This window comes from Amborella trichopoda, chromosome 1 (genome assembly GCF_054954075.1).
Source record: "Amborella trichopoda isolate Santa Cruz 75 chromosome 1, AtrichopodaSantaCruz75HAP2 v2.0, whole genome shotgun sequence".
Taxonomy (NCBI): domain Eukaryota; kingdom Viridiplantae; phylum Streptophyta; class Magnoliopsida; order Amborellales; family Amborellaceae; genus Amborella; species Amborella trichopoda.
Window position 1 is genome coordinate 49,946,904 of NC_142336.1, and position 18,236 is coordinate 49,965,139.

Genomic DNA, 18,236 nt, shown 5'->3' on the forward strand with positions numbered 1-18,236 from the left:
TAGGCCTTACTTTTTTAGGGGCGGAGCTGCCCGGGCCATTGACAACCCTCTTTCGTAATATTGTCTATTTATTTCAAATTCTCCACACATAACCTCCAAATATAGTCCAAAACGTATTTGCAAATAATTCAATTCATTAAAGGCTGTGGCTTCTATAACATTGAGCCTCTAACCAATCAAACTAAGATACACCTTCAAATAGTGCCAAAATATGTTCTTTCAGTATAAAATATTTTTGAGATGCTCGAGAAATTTATTTTTATTTTTAATGATAAAATTTAAAGATTAAAAAATAATATAGATCAAACAGAACAATTGAAAATCTAAAATAATGATGGTCTAGATAATACAAGATGTACCATTTCTAAGACTTGAAATCTATTTTTTCTTATGTCCATATATCTTGAAATCGGGATCATCAAATTGAGTGTTTTTCAGCATTGAAGCATCTTCTAGTGAAATTTTGAAATGTGACTTGATTGGATTGTTTGAATCCTCATCCTTCTATAAATTTTTTCTTTCATTAAAACGGTTCCTCGTGCTTCTACTGTGCAAGTGCCCATTTTGGTCTTTTTCCGTTCAAATGGCATTTACTTATACTAAATAGAATTATTAAACAAAAACAAAAAAGAATTATTAAATAAGTAATTCAATTTTTAATTTGAATAATCTCTGTAACTGAAAGGAGCCCCTAATTCCTGTATTCCTAACGTTTTCCTCTTCCATTAAAAGTTCGAAATTTTCCCCTTCTTTTCATGGTGAAAAGTTTTTTTTTCCTTCCTTTTTTTGGGAAACCTTCGCCTAAAACAATATCAAATCTTGCTGTGAAGCACTGTTTATTTCTTATTAGACGTCCAATTCTCCTGAGGTATGTACAACTAGAGATTTATTTGATCTTTTCTTTTATTTGTATTCTTAATATTTTTTTTGTGAATAATGGGATTTTAGCTGTAAAAGTTCTACAGCACGTTTAAATCTGTGGCAAAAATGAAAAGAAGTGCTATCCTGTGTTTAGTTTGAGCATATCTACTGAATATGAGCTTCATTACTAATCTATCACGTGTTTTATCTGATTTTAGATTAGGAAGGCCTTAAATTAATACTTTTTCTTGATGGAAACCATTTATACTCTTTCATGAAGAGAATAAAGATAAGATTCAGTGTTTTAGTGATGGTTTTTATGGGAATATGCAGTTATGTTTTTTTTTGATTTTTTTTTTCCCTGTGGTTTATCTTTCCCTTTGTTTTGGCATTTTCTGAGATCAATTAGGGTTTAGAAGAAAAAAACGAAAAAGAAAATGGGGTTTTCAGTGAAAGTTTCCGTAATAGTTTTATTATCATCGTTTTAGTGCATTAGTCAAGGGCAGGGAAATCTGGAATAACTATTTTGCAGTTCTTGTCATTTTTATGTGAGGAATTTGTGGCATATTGACGCTTTTTCTTTCTGAAAAGTTTGAGAAATCTATACCACCTTGAAATCATATGTTAATTTTGTATATCATTACTCTGGCACTAAAGTTAATTTCTGATTTAGATTACAAAAGAAAAGGTGGTCATTGAAATTCTTATCACTTTTATTAACATAGAACACCAAAGTTATTTGTTATTTATCCAATTAGTCATAATGGTGAAAGGGAACCAACACAGGATTTTTGTGGAAGAATAAGTGGTCTTGCTTAATTTGGGCAAATTCCCTTGCTTTTCTTCTTGAGAACTGTTTGGAGTAATTATTATCTTTCAAAATTGTGTTATTTGCACTCCTTTCTTTGGTTGTAAATCAGAATGTGTTCAATAGATCCACATACATTTCTTTGATGAATTTACAGATGTTTGCAAGACACCCAAACAGGCCAAGTTCTGCTTGGCACAAAACACAAAGACGCCAGGTCGCTATTTTTGGCATTGCCCTTATTCTAGTCACGACTTTTATTATACTCTTGAGAACAAGGCCATATTCTAACCACCCGTTTGCTTTTCCAAAGCTAAAATGGAACAGTTTTCGCCCTTTCATTCAATTTTCTCCCTCTATGGAGTTCATGAATGGAACTGATGCAATTTGGCAAATACCCAACTCCCCCAAAGCAATTCTCTTCATTGCTCATGGCTGTAGCGGTAAAGCTGCCAATTTTTGGGATAGATCCCCAGGTTGCCCAAATTGTGTTGGACTACCTGAAGAGCGCCTCCTCGTTCTTCACGCCCTTGCTCGTAAATTTGCAGTCTTAACCATATCAAGCACTAATGTGTGTTGGGATCTCAAGAGAGACAGAAAGATAGTTAAAGGAATACTAAAATGGTGGATTGAAAAGAATAAGCTTGAGGGTCTTCCACTTACAGCTCTTGGGGCCTCTTCTGGTGGATATTTCATTTCTGCCCTTGCCACCGATGTCAAATTTCGCAGTGTAGTTCTTATGATCTCTGAAGGAGTATTTGAGGCTATGGAGATTCCCAGAAATTACCCTCCAACTTTGTTTGTTCACATGCCTAAGGATCGTGCTAGAGTGGGGCGAATAGCTGAGAATATGGAAGCTCTCAGGGCGAAGGGTATAGATGTTGGAGAACTTAAATGCATGGAATTTCCATTGACTCCAAGGCTCTTATCTGATAGAATTCCTGGTTTGGACCAGACCACCTCCATCGCAATATTTGAGATATTTAAAGAGAAAGGAATTGTTAATGACGATGGGTATATGAGGAATGATGGGCGTAAAATTGATTGGAAGGAATCACTCAAGGAGAGAGATGTATTGTCTGATAAGTATGAATGGAGTAGCCATATCCAAGAGGAGCTTAATCTTGCTTTTGGGTACCATGAAATGACTAGCTTGCAGTCTGAGCAGATACTCAACTGGTTTGAGTCTCACTTGAGTCGATTTTAAGTTTCTCTCTGAATGGTTATAGAGAAGGAAATTTACAGAGTGATTGCCTAGGGGCATTTTGTTACTTTGAGTTTCCCATCGTTTCTTTTCTGTAGATTATTGATAATCTTGTGTAAATTATGGATAATCTGATAAGTTTATGCATGCCTCATCTAGAATTGCAAATTCTTCATTGGTTCATTAATGAAGATTCACTTTTGAGTAACTTCTGGTACTTTTGAAGTTATTAGGTGATTTTGTATTATAAGTAAATCTTATGTATAAAGGTTTAGTGTGCATGATGTGCTGTGGTATTTGTGTTGATGATTTGGAACACTGAAATCGCTTCTGCTTTAAGTTGGTTTCAGGTTCTGACCAATTTCTTCAAATCTTGAGAGATTAATTTATTAAACTAGTTCTTTGTAATAGTTTTTCCCATAGTCGATGTCAGAATTGGATCCTTTGGTTTGATTTATCTGCAAAAGCAATAACATGTGATTTACCATTCTTTGGTAGCATACAAAATGTTGCACCTTGCTCTTACTGGATCTGTTTAGAGGGGAATGATGGAGGGATGGAGTAATTTAGTGGGTAAAAAATATGATAATTACAGTACTTCATTTATTAGAAGTGAAATAAATATCGCATATTAAATGTGTTATGTGCTCACTGTTTCTGCAAAGGGACAAGTCTCATGAAAATCCCTGACTGGATTGTGGTGATGCATTAAAACTCTCTCTCTTTTTTGTCCTAAGCTCTGATAACAAATCCAAAAAGCTATTTCACTTCTAAGCTTTAATCCTATATCAGAAAATTTTGCAGCTTCATACTTGTAGATATCAATTTCTTGAAACTTGATTGCTGAAATTTATCTTCGAAAACAATCAGAAAATAATTGTCTTTTCAATAACCCATACTTCTGTTTTTTTGATACGAGTTAACTGTTTCAATAACCCATACTTCAAATGCTTGAATGTAGAAATTCCAAACATTCACAAAATCCTTCAGTCACGGCTACCTGATGTAAACTCTGTATTTTGATGCTTATCCAGCACATTTATGAAAGTCCGACAAATTTTGTTGCAAAGATTTATCACAACTCCCGACATCAAAGTCTGACTTGCTTTTTCCGCCTAAACCTTTAATCTGTCTTAACACTTGCACTATTTCTCGAAAAAATGTCTCAAAGTTAGGAGGACAAAAGGTGGTAGCGACATGGTCTTATGTTCAATTCCCAGTCTAAGCACCTGAATAAAAAAAGAAAAGGATTTGATTTAGCATGACACCTTCCTGTTTGTCCTTGAGTTTATTTTCTTTGAACAAGTCACTTCTTAAAGTTATACTTCTTTTCCTCAAATGGCAATTCTTATTTGCTCCCCTGATCTAAACCTCAATTGGATTTTATAGTTACTGATAAGGAGAGAGAGACCACAAATTATGTGAGAACAGTACTATACCTTCCCTATTCCTTAGTTTTCTAGAAGACCATTGTAATGATACTAGTCCACAGCCCATCTAATGCAGTAATTTTTTTGTAGTGATACTTTGTGTTCCTTTTTTATTGCAATACATTTTTTTTTCTTTTTATGTTTCCTTAGATATACTAAGAAATGCCATACTTCTTTCCCCCTCTCTCTTCGTGTATATAAATCTTAAGAACATGAAGTTTGAATGCAATCCTCTCTATCTCAATTCCCAAAACAAATCCCTCTTTCTTTCTGATCCAAAAGCAAGCTTCCCCAAAATCAGGTTATCCTTTACGAGGTCGCATTCCAGCCATTCAGTTCGACCTACGGATTTTCCACTCTAGGTAACCCCATTACCTCTATTCTTCCTTCCTTCTTTTGAACCTTTTACCTTCCACTCTTTTAGATTTGTGCCTTCCTGAATGGGTCACTATCTAGGTGGTCTGTTGAGGCCAACCGCACTTTTGGCAGAGTTCCTCTTTACCTATGTGTCCTACAAACCCATGGCCTTTCTTGCTTTTTTGTTTCTTCTCCCTGGAACAACTAAAATTCCCCAGGAGGTAGCTCCTCTCAAGGGACCATTCGGTTCCCTTGGCCCTCAGACAGGTGGGGTGGGAGCTCAGGGGGTGCAAACGATCGTCAATTAGGCCCTCTCAGGTTCATGCATTGAGCCAGTGTAGGAGATAAAGCTTTGTTGATGCCAATTGAATGACTAAAGATATCTGAATTCGCTGATCTCCAGCACCAGCTGCCGGAATTGAACTTTTGACCTGGCTGGGAACCTAGCCATAGTTCTTGGGATTGGGGATGAATCTGGAGCGGGGGGAAATTAGGAAAGACTAGAAGATCCCTATGGTTGGGAGTGTTGTTTGTACAATGTATATTCTTTAAATGTTAGGGATCTCTATCCTAATCTTTTGGGGATCTTGATCCCGACCTTTTGGGATCTCGATCCAAACCTGGGTTCTTGCTCCTAACCTAAAAGAGTATATAGTCTATGACTATACTTACTCTTTAAAATAGGGATTTCTTTATTTATACCTAGCAAGCAATTCAACTATATTAAGAGTATAGTTATATTGCTAGCTAGCGTGGAAATCATCATGTTGTTGTTATCTTGGTCTTTAAGGTAGAGACCGATATCCTTAATGGTGGGGATCAAGATCCCTAGCAGGTGGGGTTGAGATCCGGAAATCCTTTGAAGATCCGTTTCCTCAAATGCCGGAGCGAGATTCCAAAGTGGGATCGTCATCTAGGTAGGGAGATCCTAGTAAATATGGACATGCCTACCTGGAAGCCTGCCTCTTATTGTGAGTTGACGGTAAGTTTTTTTTATCATGTGCTTACAGGATGTGGCTTCCCTATTCTGGTAGTCCTGCTTTGTAGAAGTTCCATGGCACTCACAAAATTCAAGTTGTCCCTGATTGGCATTCCTTCACAAAGTTCTCACCATTGATGGCCTGTAGCACAGAAGAGCTAGTATCATAATTGTTTATATTATATGTCATAAGATGGTGAGTTGGTAAGCCATCTCTTTTTACATTGCCTATTTGATGCTGCTTTTTTATCTTTCCTGTTGTGAGTCTTTGATTTGCAATGGGCTCGCCAGTCTCAGTCAACACTATGCTTGGACAATGATATTCCCCTCCCCTTTCGAAGCATGGCTGAAACTTCTAGAGAACCTCAATCCTGTCACTTTGTGGCTTATCCTGTTAGAATATATTGATCGGACAGTCGGAAATTAGCCACCCTCCTAAACAAAGCCAAAATCATCACCTAGGTGAAAGGATAGAACTTTTTGTATTTTGCACTGTAAACCTCTTAGAAAAGAATTTTTTGTATATTTTCTGGATGGTCCCCAGCCAGGTATGATCAAGCTTAATTTTGATGGTAGTTTTAAGAGAGCCTGATTTGGCAGCATTGGGGGATCACTTGGAGATGACACAACTAGGATTTTTTCTACCTACTCTGGCCCTATTGGCTTTTGCATGATCATACGAAGCAGAGGCACGGTCTCTATTATGAGGCCTCATTTTAATTTACAACAGGTAACCTCGAGTCCTAGTCGAAGGTTACTCTCAGGCCGTTGTCTATTGTTGCACAGAACAACAATCTTACCCACTTGGAACTGTGAAGCATCTTGGAGGAGATTTGGGATCATCTAAAGGACTTAGCTGTTGAAGCTGGACACTCATTCAGGGAAACGTATTGGCAAGTACTATGTGCCTGCTTAGGAGGGTGTGCACAGGGAATACATGCATATCACCGACTTCTAATTACCAACCAAGAGTCTTATATATTGATTTGTTTATATAATAATATAAATAAATTGAAACCAGTGTCCATCAAATTTGCTATTTAGTATAATAATGTATAATTACGATCATCATCATCCGCACCTTATCCCAACTATTTGGGGTCAACTATATGAATCTTGTCCCATCACTCTATTCTATCAAGGCTCATACCATCACTTAATCCATAAGTCACCATATCTCTTCTCACTGCTTCCATCTATATCTTTTGGGTCTTCTCTTTACCCTTTTAGAACCTTCCACTTGAATTAAATCGCCCATCCTAATGTTGTATTAAGTTTGCACTGCACATAGCCAGTTAGCCTAGATCTACTTTATCTCATCTTATTGCCTATTGAAGCCGCTCTTAAGTTCCTACGGATGTATTCATTTCGAATTCTATCATTTATTGTCGTGCCCTTTTAATATCCTTATCCAAGCTACACTCATCCAATAGTTGAATGCCCAATATTTCGTCCCATAAAACATATGTCTAGTCTTATAGTTGTCCTATATAACTTTCCCTTCGATGCTATCCCTAAAACTTTAAATTTCAGAATGTATCTCTCTCTACAAGGTTTCATATACTTTCTCTATCTAAAATTTGATATAGTTTTTCTCTTTAAACTTTTAATATACTCTCTAAAACTTAAAATTTGAGATAGTTTCTCTTTTAACAAAATTTCATGTACTTTTTCTCTCTAAAATTTGATATAATTTCTCTCTTTAAAATTTAATATACTCATTCTCTTAAACTTAAAAATTGAGGTTGCTTCTCTCTCTAGAAATTTTGATATAGTTTCTCTTTAAAAAAATTTAGGTATTTTATCTCTCTAAAATTTTCATTCCTACCAAATGTGCCTTAAGTTTTGCGTTGATGAGTTGACAAGTGAAATCCACAGGCTTTGGAAATTCGAAAAAACAGGTTTTGATGTATAAATGAAATCGTGGAAAAATTAAGCGATTTTTCAAGGAAAAATTGTTTCATGCGGGCTTGATCGCATTTCTACATGTGCAGTCTAGAAAGTGTAAAGCATCCATCTTAAAGATGGTTGCATGTTTGTGTCCTATCTAAAGACAATGGAAACTAACGATCCAAATGTTTTCTAACTAAAATTATTATTTCTATTTTTTAAAATTTATTTATATTTTCATATTCATGATCTCCATGTTAGAGATTATATGTCCTTAAAATTTACGTTTTAAAATCCATCTCAAAAATAGATTTATTAAGAGGTCTGCATTTCTATATATGGAGGCTTTGCCGCATAGAAATCGGGTCCTTTTTCAAGATTTAATTTCCATGGAATTTTAATATCCTAGCCAGCAAACCAAATGATGGATTTTAGTAATATCCAAGATATTAAAAATCCATGCTCTGAAATGCATGTGCCCAAAAAGGCCCTTAGTGTTTTTTTAGCAGTTTTATTCTTCTAAGTTTTGATCATTTATAATAGGGTGCGGTTTATAGAGAGCCGAGGCTCTAAACAATCAAAGTAAAGTGCACCTTCAAATAGTATCGAGAAATGTGGTTTCAATACTGGAAATCTTTATGATAGCCTTAAAATATATTTTCATCTCTAATTATAAAATTTAAAGCTTAAAAAATAGTGTAGATCGAGCACATTTATGTAAACTTGAAAATCTTGAATTTGACGGTCTAAAAATGTATCACAAGATGTACTATTTCCAAAACTTGAAATCCATTTTTTTTTCATGTCTATGCATTTTAATGTCGAGATGATCAATTTGAAGATGTTTGGGCATCAAAACAACTTCTAGTGAAATTTTTGAGGTGCGCTCTAATTTGATTGTTTAGAACCTTGCATTTATATAAACTTTTTCCTTTATAATACATTGCCAAATTTATTTTTTATTATTATGTAAATACATTGTCAAAACTTTACAACAATATCGTTTTTATTTAATGGCTTTTTGAATCTCATCACTCCACCACTAAGTTTCCTTATCATAATTTATTCTTCCTCTATATCTCCTAAATCGATTTTTGCCACTTTCCTAATATAATCAACCATCTCAATCCACATAAAATTAACATTATTTTTAGAATTATATTTTTCTTCTTTTATTTATTTATTCTTGAATAAGTCTATTTTTTTCTTTTTTAAATTCCACACCACTTAGTTCTTAGATGCCTTTTGATTTTACTTATCTTCCATCTCTTTATGTAGATATCCATAACCATGAACTTATGTTTTGTTGTCAAACTCTTTCTTGGGAGAATTTTACCGTCTTTACATGATGGTCAATTTGTCTTCTTAACTAGAAAGAAATCTATCTGACTTTTATAGGATCAACTTTTATAAGTCCTTAAATGTTCATCTCACTTTTTAAAGTTGGTTGTCTTCTATTGCTCGGTTGTAAACAATAGTAAAATCCAGAATAACATCATACACCTCATTTGTTTTCCCAAAACAATATTCTCCATGTACCCTTTCATATCCTTTATTATCTTTTTTTGCATGACCATTTAAGTACCCTCCTAAAATAGTCCTCTCTCCATTTGGTATTCCTTGGACTAGTCTAATCATGTCCTCCCAAAATTGTCTCGTAGTTCTATCATGTAGTACACATAAACACTCATTACATTAATTATCTCCTCTCTTAATAGAAGTTTAATTAATAGGAGCCTATCACGTACTCTCTTGACTTCAACTAATTTATCCTTTAAATCTTTGTCTACTATTATGCTTACACTATTTCTATAGTGTCTTTTCTTATATACCAAAATTTATATCCGTAAATTTCCTTAGCTTTTATCCCTTTTCATAGGCAAGTTATATTAACTATCATTCGTCTCGTTGTACCTACCAGTTCCATACTCTTACTTGTTAATGTTCATATATTCCAAATGGCTAGACGAATCCTATTATCTTGGATTAGCTTTTTTACCCTGCTCATCCAAAATAGCGCATAAACCCTTGCTTACTTATCATCGCAACAGAACGTCCTTGCAACACGTTGCTTCTAGGGAACACCCGAGCTAACCTTTGCTCATTTCTCACTACATTTAGGTGTCGATGCAACGGGTTGCTTATAGCGAATGCCCTAGCTTGAGCATATGACACAAGTTCAAAATCCATGAAAAGATGTGGTAAAGTTTTCATGCTTGCTACCTACTTAACAAAATCCTCATCTTTTTCGGGCTTGGGACCGGCATGACCGTTTGGGACCTGCCATGGTAGAGTTAAAGGATAGTCACAATAAAAACCAAAAAAAAAAAAGATAGGGGAAAATACTATCTCTTGTATTTTGTTTTGGTGCGGCCTTATTGAGTTTCATTTTGTGCCTTTTTTTTTTTTTTTTAATTAGTTTAGGTTTTGGTAGTGAAGCTTGGAAATCCAATACTCCCATTTAAAGGGCACTAGTTTTCAGGAGGACACCTATCCAAAACCATCATAGGAGGGCAACCGCATTTTGGTGCTCCAAATGTTGTCGTCCTTATTTTTCAAACAAAAAAAAAGTCACCTGTCCTGATATTTATTACGTTATGAGTTGTTGCTTTCTCCCCTTTCTTTTTCTACTTCGTGGTTCATAACTTATCTGTATATCTACCCTCATACCAGTTGTGAGTTTTGCCTTGAATGCTTTCAAAGCTGTGTACTCACTCAAATATCTATCAGCTGTAAATTATGTTTAACATTTCCTCATATAATCTGGCAGAGGTCTGTATGAGTTTCTCTCAACTCTTCAATGCTCCAATTGTGGGTGTAGAAAGATGTTATGATTTACTGTTGCAAATATTTTGCAATGGCTGCCAAGAAAAAAAATACCGTGGTTCATAAATGTTGAAAATGTGGCCTATCTGGTCATTTTTTACCCGAAAATTCATTTTTTCAATAATGGTACAAAAGCCATATTGAAGTTTATGTGAAATCAATCCCATGTAGTTAACATGAGACAATGCCATATACATGGATCCATTTTTTGGCTTTAATGGGATGTATCACTAGAGGGAAAAATCCAGTATCACTCGAGTGAAAACCCAGTAGTGTGTTTGGATTCATTGTAAGAATTTGTTTTTTATATTATAGATATATAAAGTTTATTTAATTTCTAAATATATTTTACCAAATTGTGGGAATGCTTGGATGACATCCTATTATGTGAGTCATTAGTGAACTAATGACAGGTTCAGCTCATTATATAGGATTAACAGTTTGGTGACAACTTGTTAATCTTAATTAGCTGCACTTAAGAAAAATAAGATAGGAGTTACATTTGAATCTCAACTCCTATAGACCATATATGTGAGAGTTACAAAATAAATGTGTTTATATAAAAGGATGTTAACCCCTCTAGAAAACATAGAGAAAATGATAGAAAACTAGAGACGGAAGGTGAAGGAGATTCACCAAGAGGACTCTCAAGGTAGCTTATCACCAGATGACTTGGTCTATAGGTTTTGGTATAAAACCTTAAGTCCCTAATGTGATTTAAAGACAGATCTGAATAAGTTATTTATCAATTTTATTTATTTATTTATTCATCATCTCTAGTTAAGTCTTTGCCCAACAAGATAGATAACGATATGATCAAATTCAACCGATTCAATGACACCCCCATTCTACAAAATAAATATAAAAATAAAAGTAAAAACAAAAATGCTTATCCGTTTTGGGGTCACCCTATTATGAGTTAACAACATCTGTCGGCTTCTGTATACAGAGGTAACACCTCCAAGAGGAAGAATAAGGACCTCATGGAGATCATGATCTTCAAGAAAGAGGGGTGGTCTTTTTTTTTCTTTTTTCTTTTTTTGTATTGGTTCGTATTTCACATATAGAATGTATCTGGAAAGAGGCTAGGGAATCACTCTAAACTGACCCGATTCCTGGTTCTGGATGAATCGACCAGGTTACGGCTCGGTTCCTATTAGGATGGACGATTTTTAAATCACTCCACTGATATATACTTATATGGCCCGAACCCATTTGGAAATTATGTTGGGACAAAAAAAAAAGTTATTGCCAAGAATCTTTTGAAAGTGGAACTCTATCTATCATATTTCTTCTGGTTCCTGGTTCTCTCTATTTCCAAGTATGTCCATTTTTTAATATCCCTATACTGAAAAACGATTATCTCAAGTCTTTACCTATTACGTCAAACGAGTGTGTCAAAACCCATACCGATGGGGTGGATCATTCACCTATAGATCCATATCGGATTGTTAGATCGACGATCTGGATTGATATGAAATATTAAAATATTAAATAAAATAAAATTAAAATTAAAATAGAGATCTATGGGGTTGATATTTAAAGAGTACCTCAGAAAACATTGGATAAGTTTTAAAAAAACAAAATAAAATGCATAAACAGGATTTTTAGGAGAACAAGAACTCATACGATCCCAAAATCAATTGTGTCCCGATTGATTCCCTTCCAAATTGGCGATCCATATCGGAAATCATCAGGTTTTAATAAACCACGTCAAACAATTAAAGATCTGTTTTGCTGGTGAAAGGTCCATGTATTGGGCCTCCTACAAACGAAGCTGACTAACAAAAGAATGGTTGGTAGAAGGGTGCTCCATTCTTTGTTCCTGCTTTTTTCCACAAATCGTGTTATAACTTAATGACAAGAAACATTAGAGAAAACAGAGAGAGATCCGAAAAATGATTACATTAGAGAAAAGAGAGAGAGGGAGAGATTGTTCGAACCTGATGAAGCAGAAAAGCTCATCCCACAATAAAAGAGGATATAATTATGATAACTAAATTCTATGGAAGAACAACTCACAAAAGGCATCTAACTAAAACAAACCAAGAAAAGAATTCTGATGACAAAGTGTATATAGGATAACATCTCACAAATGCCACCTGAACACAACCTAAAATCAACAAACAGCAAGAACCACAACGAAACCAAGGTTGTTGAAAACCACAATTAAAGATTTCCACAAAAAGAAACACCCATAACTAAGGAGAAAGAATAGAGAGAGAGAGAGAGAGAGAGAGAGATAGTGAGATAGCGATCATGACTAAGCCCTTGGCTTGAGCAGGCCCTCATTGGCCTTCTTGAACACATCGGCTTGAGCTGCCGCTATCTTATCGGATGCCAAAGCAGTGTTGAAGCTCGACTTGACCTGGTCCGGCGTGAAAGCGAAGTTCTTGTTTACCATTGAGTTCAGGAGCGAAGCCGTTCCCTCCCTATAGAGTGATCCAAACCCGTCCTTGCGATTGTTGTTCAATGCCTGATGGAGGTTCAAGCCTTGCCCAAAACCACCTGGAATGCCGATACAACCAAATGCACCGGCGACGGTCACGAAGTAGCCAAACATGCCCCACACTGCTGCAGGGTGAGTCCTCCAAAAGCTGCATAAATATATTAATTAGCTGTTAATAACTCGAATAGTATAAATAAATTATGACTCTGGTTTGAGGGAATATTGAATTAAGGATGGTGCAGTAGAGAACATGATAAAAGTGCCCTTAATCTTTGGTTTGATCTTGGTTGAATGGTTTTAGAATATAGAAGGAAGATATCATTAGTTGATGGGTCGATGGAAATTACCAGTCTTTCAAATTTGTCGTAGATTTCTTCTTGGGCAGAGTTCAATTACCAAACTACATGTCTTTGATGAATTTATCATGGATTTAAGGAAGAAATTAATGTACTCCAAAAGGAATTGCTCGACTAAAAGTCCAAGGATTTTGGACTAGGATCATAGAGCTCAGAAGTATATGCGGGCCAAAATGAGCATGTTAAATAAAAGGGCGAGGTTTCTATGAGTCAGACTCACCTATCCAAATGAGTCCTCTCTCTAAAATCTATTTTAGAGATAAATTTTAGATTCAAAAATTTGAGGACCATATAATCTAAACAATGATAAATGGTAACTTGAAAAAAAAAACATCCATCTTAAAGATGGATGTTAGAAGCACGCCCCTAGTGCACAAACTACTTTTCCTGAATAAAATTCCTCCCATTCCTTTGTATTTTTATCTTATTTAAATTAAAAAACTCATGCTCAAAAGTGACACACTTTTGCCAAGGATAATAATGCCTTAAAATTAACTGGGCACGTATACTATGTTCTCTCGAAGAATAGTTTATTTCTACTCCCATGGTTAGAAGACTTAGTTAGAAGACTTGCTTGGGATGATATTTTCAATTTGAAATTTAGGAACCACTTAAAAGTTACTAGATGATTATTCTAAAAAAAAAAAAATTCAAAATTTGAATTTTTTAATACTTAAATTTCATCATCTAAAAATCTAAAAATTGAATGGTTTCTACTCAATCTTGAGACATTATTTTTTTAAGTGCACTGTGGGTACAATTAGAATTGTCTTCTTCAGTGAGATTAATCTATGGGTTGACGGGGTTAGAGTAAATGCATATTCTACTAGAAAAAACCAAAAGAACAAAAAGAAAAACAAAATAGAAAAAACAAACTACAAGAGGGTTTTTCAGAGTCTTACTCGCATGTACCCCCAATGAAGGGGAATCTAGTATTAGGATCAGGAATATAAGGAGTTCCAGGAGTTGAGACATCAGGAACAGTGGGAGTGTAGGACACCGGTGTATCTGGAGTGGGAGGATCATACACAGGAGTGGTAGGAGATGAGTACACAGGAGTGGTAGGAGATGAGTGATAGTAACCACCACCTCCTCTTGGGGGTGATCCGGACCCCCCACCATAACCACCATCTCCTTGAGGGGGTGATCCCGTCCCCCCACCTTGAGACGGGCTACCGTAGCCTCCACCACCACTCCCGTGGGAAGGTGTACCATAACTTCCACTGCTGCCATGCGACGGAGTCCCATAGCTGCCATCACCTCCGTGAGATGGGGGAGATCCACTGTGGTGCCTGCTACTCCCTGAGGAACCACCTGCACATGAAGAGTATTGGATATTAAGTTTCAGAGTTCCATGGATATTAGGAAAAGAAAAATGGAAATTAAACAGGGAGAAATAATAAAGGACACATGAGAATTCAGAATTTCTTGTAAAGAAAACATGGAGTTTATATGTTTTTACATACATTTGTGTGCTCGTAGATGATAAGGTTAAAGCAAAGAATCAAAGGTGAGCTAAGGTTCCCAATAGATGCTATGTTCTTGTGCAGTTGCCACGAGTCGCCTGAGTCCACTCGCACTCGGGCGAGGCTGAGTTCCCCCCAGCAAGGTGCACAACTTGGGAATATAAAAAAAATTAAAAATTCTAAAATAAAATAAAATATTGGATTGTTTCATAATCTTGTTTATATGATTTGGATGTATTTGCAAAGATTGGTGAGTGTTTCTTTGCTAAACTCTTTTTTTTTTTTTTCCTTTTGTTTTTTAAAATGTCCCCAGCTTTAGATCCTTTTCTTCTTTTTTTACATCTATTTTTCTCTAATTTGTTAATCGTGTTTGAACTTTCTAAAGTTGTTTTAGATTTCAATTAACTTTTAACTATATGTTTTAATTTTTCAAAATTTTCCTTTTTTTTATTTTTATTTTTTAAAGCTGAAAAGCCTAGACTCAACTGAGTGACTCGCCTCAACTAGGGGGTAAATCCCCTAGCCCAGGTAAATCCCGACATACCATTCTTGCGGATATGAAAAAAATACCACTAGTATTATTATTATTATTATTATTATTGTTATTATTATTAGCTTCTTTTGATTAATTACTCTCAAGTAACTACAGTCCTGCTCAAAGCCAAGTGGATCCATCAAGTCAAGCCTCAAACCATAGTATGCCTTGAACTGGTAAGATATGGAGTGGATCGAGCGGTTAGATTTGAGCCATTTGACGAGGCAGGCCACGTCTGGAATATCAGCACCGTGCATTTACATCAAAGTGCACTAAAAGTGTTTATTTAGGTGGAAGAATGGTCATATTTGCTCTAACTAAAGCTTTAAATTTCGTCAATCTAGATAAGAATGGTTGATCTAGACTCATAATCATGGTGGCCGACCCGGTTCTAGTCATAACCAGGAATTATTCTATTTCTCATAGACTCACCCAGTTCTATAACAGAAACAAGCAAATTTATTAAGTAACCAGCTTATCAATCTCCCAGGTCCTATCCGTTTTATTTTTTATTTTAAAATAAAATTTTATTGTATAATTTTTTAAAAACTGATTCTCACACAAGATAATTAGTCCAGTAACTCCGGTTTGTCAATCTAGAATGCTAGGATCGGCCAATTCATCCGGTCCGTCCGATTTTTGAAGCACCGGTTGTAAACTTCTAACAAAGCAGCAGGATATATTAATTAGTCCGTCTCTTTTCAATGACATTGGGATTTTGAGGTGTTCCTCTTTAATTAAAAATGCATGGCCTACTCAAAGTGCCTAATTTATGAAATGGTGGGAAAATAAAAAACCGAAAGAGTGGTCAAATTTTGAGGGTAGTTTCGGCTTCAAAAAATTTTGGGGCTATTTTGAAATCTCGGCAAACCTCTCACCAAGCCTTACTTCAGCGTCAAAAGGACCACACAAAAGTGGTACCATACGGAACATATTAAATGTGCAGGATCTCAGGACTATTTAAATAGACCTCAAGGCATTTATTTAAGAAAAATTGTTTTACGAGGCGGGGACTGCATTCCTTCATTCGCCGTCCTTAAGGTATAAAGCATCCATCTTTAAAATGGATGCAAATAGGCGGTCAAGTCAAAAACAATTGAAACAAATAGTTCAAATGTTTTTTTAATAGAATTATTATTTTTAATTTTCAAATTTTTTTTTTTTGAAAATTAGAGATTACATGTCCTTAAAAATAGATTGCACGTTAGAGATTACATATCCTTAAAAACTAAGTCTACAAATCCATTCAATAGTAGATTTTAAGAGGTGACTTATTTCTACATGGTGTCATAAAAACTGTCCCTTATTTAAGGTGTAGTTTGTATAATGTTGAGCCTCTAAACAATGGGAGTAAGGGGCACCTTAAAAAAGTATCAAATGTTATTTCAATATTAAATATCCATGTAACGGACTTAAATTTATTTTTATCTCTAAGTGTAAAATTTTAAGAATAATATATCAAGTAAATCTATGAACACTTAAAAATCTTTAAAATTGACGGTTTAAAAAATGCATTACAATATATACTATTTTCAAAACTTGAAGTCCATTTTTCTCTTGTTTACATCTTGAGGTTGAGGTGATTGATTTGAGGATATTTGATCATCAAAAACACTACTTTTTTTAAAAAAATTGAGGCACGCCCTAATTTGATTGTTTAAAGTCTCACTTTTATATAAACTTTTTCCTTTTGAGGGCAATTACTTTAAAAATAAATAAATAAATTGTTATAGGGAAAATATACCATCCAAGCACGACATGGACATCAACGGCTCTGGTGTATCATACAACATACACTACTGCTGTATATATTGTAGTATCATAGACTGTACCTTTTCTAGAATCTATATGTAGTGTATGAACACTAGACAACTTGCCAGCTTGAGAAAAGATATGAGAGCCCAATACCAGCTTGAGAGAGAGAGAGAGAGAGAGAGAGAATACCAGCTTGAGAGAGAGAGAGAGAGAGAGAGAGAGAGGTTTACTTACTCTTGGGTGCATGCGACTGAGAAGGTGTTGAAGGAGTGTTGTAGTAGTTCTTCTGATCTCCAAGCCCTTGAGGAGTTGCACCCATCACAGGAATCACCACATTCTGAGAAACTATGGCTGCTATAAAGACCCACAAAGCCATGCCCTCTCTCTTCTTCTCCATGCTTCCTTCCTCAACAACGCCAAACCAAGTATAACACATCTCAGAAGACATGGCCATGGATATATATATATATTTATATAATTGCATTCAAGAATTCAATGCATTATGGCTTTGTAAGGGGTTGGTGGCATTTTGCAGGTGCATTCATATGGGAATTAATAAGCTAACATATTGCTCATAAACACACCATTTGGGGGATAGTTTAATTTTTTAGTTGACCATAGTGCCCTCGGTGTCTCTGGAGCCATGTGTATTTTTTGTATCGGAGAACCACTTTCAACATAAAATCACCCGGGGTTAAAACATCCTAACTAATATTAGAGGTTTATTTTGTACTTTTAGTTTTATATCTTTAAAAATAGTTAAGTTGCACTTGTTCATGATCGAGAGCCCTAACAAACAATAATATGTTAGTAATTTGATAAACATAAGCAATGTGTGAAAAGCAGACTCTGGCGGACTACTTGGCCCATGCCCCAGCGGAGTATTCACCTGAGTCCAATTAACTCGGATAGAGATAAATAAAAAATAAAAAAATCTAAAAAATAAGAAAATATATTAAAAATAAAATTTAACAAAATACAACTAATTGTGATGTAAAAATATGCCAAAAAGTAGATTTTAAAAAATCAGTTTGTGATAGGGGGTATTTTTGAAATTTTTTATAAAAGATGGAAAAATGTAAAAATAAATATTATTGGCTAAACTACCTTCCAATCTTTCTCAAAATAATAGAAAACATAAGTAAACATATTACAAATATATTTCTTATTTTTTAAAATTATTTTTTATTTTTATTTTTATTTTTATTTTTATTTTTATTTTTAAGATCCCCAAGTTGGATCTCCAACCTTTGCCAAGCCGAGTGACTCAACTAAGTCGAAACGACTCGGTCGACTTTTAGAACAATGCACCTAAAAGGG

General features: G+C 35.1%; 2 protein-coding genes and 1 long non-coding RNA gene across 3 annotated transcripts; 2 read left to right on the forward strand and 1 right to left on the reverse strand.

Moving 5' to 3' along the window:
• The first annotated feature begins 542 nt into the window (after window positions 1–542).
• LOC18448890 (secretion-regulating guanine nucleotide exchange factor) lies at window positions 543–3,081 on the forward strand. Its single transcript, XM_006858945.4, has 2 exons — window positions 543–868; window positions 1,827–3,081. Exon 2 carries the CDS (start codon window positions 1,827–1,829, stop codon window positions 2,874–2,876), a length of 1,050 nt encoding a protein of 349 aa, XP_006859007.1. The 5' UTR covers window positions 543–868; the 3' UTR covers window positions 2,877–3,081.
• Window positions 3,082–10,888: 7,807 nt separating this feature from the next.
• On the forward strand, window positions 10,889–11,655 carry LOC148783905 (uncharacterized). Its single transcript, XR_016058282.1, has 2 exons — window positions 10,889–11,007; window positions 11,305–11,655. It is a non-coding gene; the product is annotated as an uncharacterized LOC148783905 (long non-coding RNA).
• A 664-nt stretch (window positions 11,656–12,319) lies between these two features.
• Window positions 12,320–17,355, reverse strand: PDF1 (protodermal factor 1). The gene is made up of 3 exons (XM_011630499.3): window positions 17,151–17,355; window positions 14,063–14,474; window positions 12,320–12,952 (listed from the first exon to the last, which is right to left on the reverse strand). Exons 1-3 carry the CDS (start codon window positions 17,350–17,352, stop codon window positions 12,619–12,621), a joined length of 948 nt encoding a protein of 315 aa, XP_011628801.3. The 5' UTR covers window positions 17,353–17,355; the 3' UTR covers window positions 12,320–12,618.
• Window positions 17,356–18,236: the final 881 nt, after the last annotated feature.

Excerpts from the sequence above, each read along its gene's own strand:
- LOC18448890 (XM_006858945.4), top strand. The coding sequence starts at position 1,827 with ATGTTTGCAAGACACCCAAACAGGCCAAGTTCTGCTTGGCACAAAACA.
- PDF1 (XM_011630499.3), bottom strand. The coding sequence starts at position 17,352 with ATGTGTTATACTTGGTTTGGCGTTGTTGAGGAAGGAAGCATGGAGAAG. Across the intron at positions 14,475-17,150 it reads TCAGTCGCATGCACCCAAGA|GTGGTTCCTCAGGGAGTAGC; the intron begins GTAAGTAAACCT and ends CTTCATGTGCAG. Across the intron at positions 12,953-14,062 it reads TTCATTGGGGGTACATGCGA|CTTTTGGAGGACTCACCCTG; the intron begins GTAAGACTCTGA and ends ATATTTATGCAG.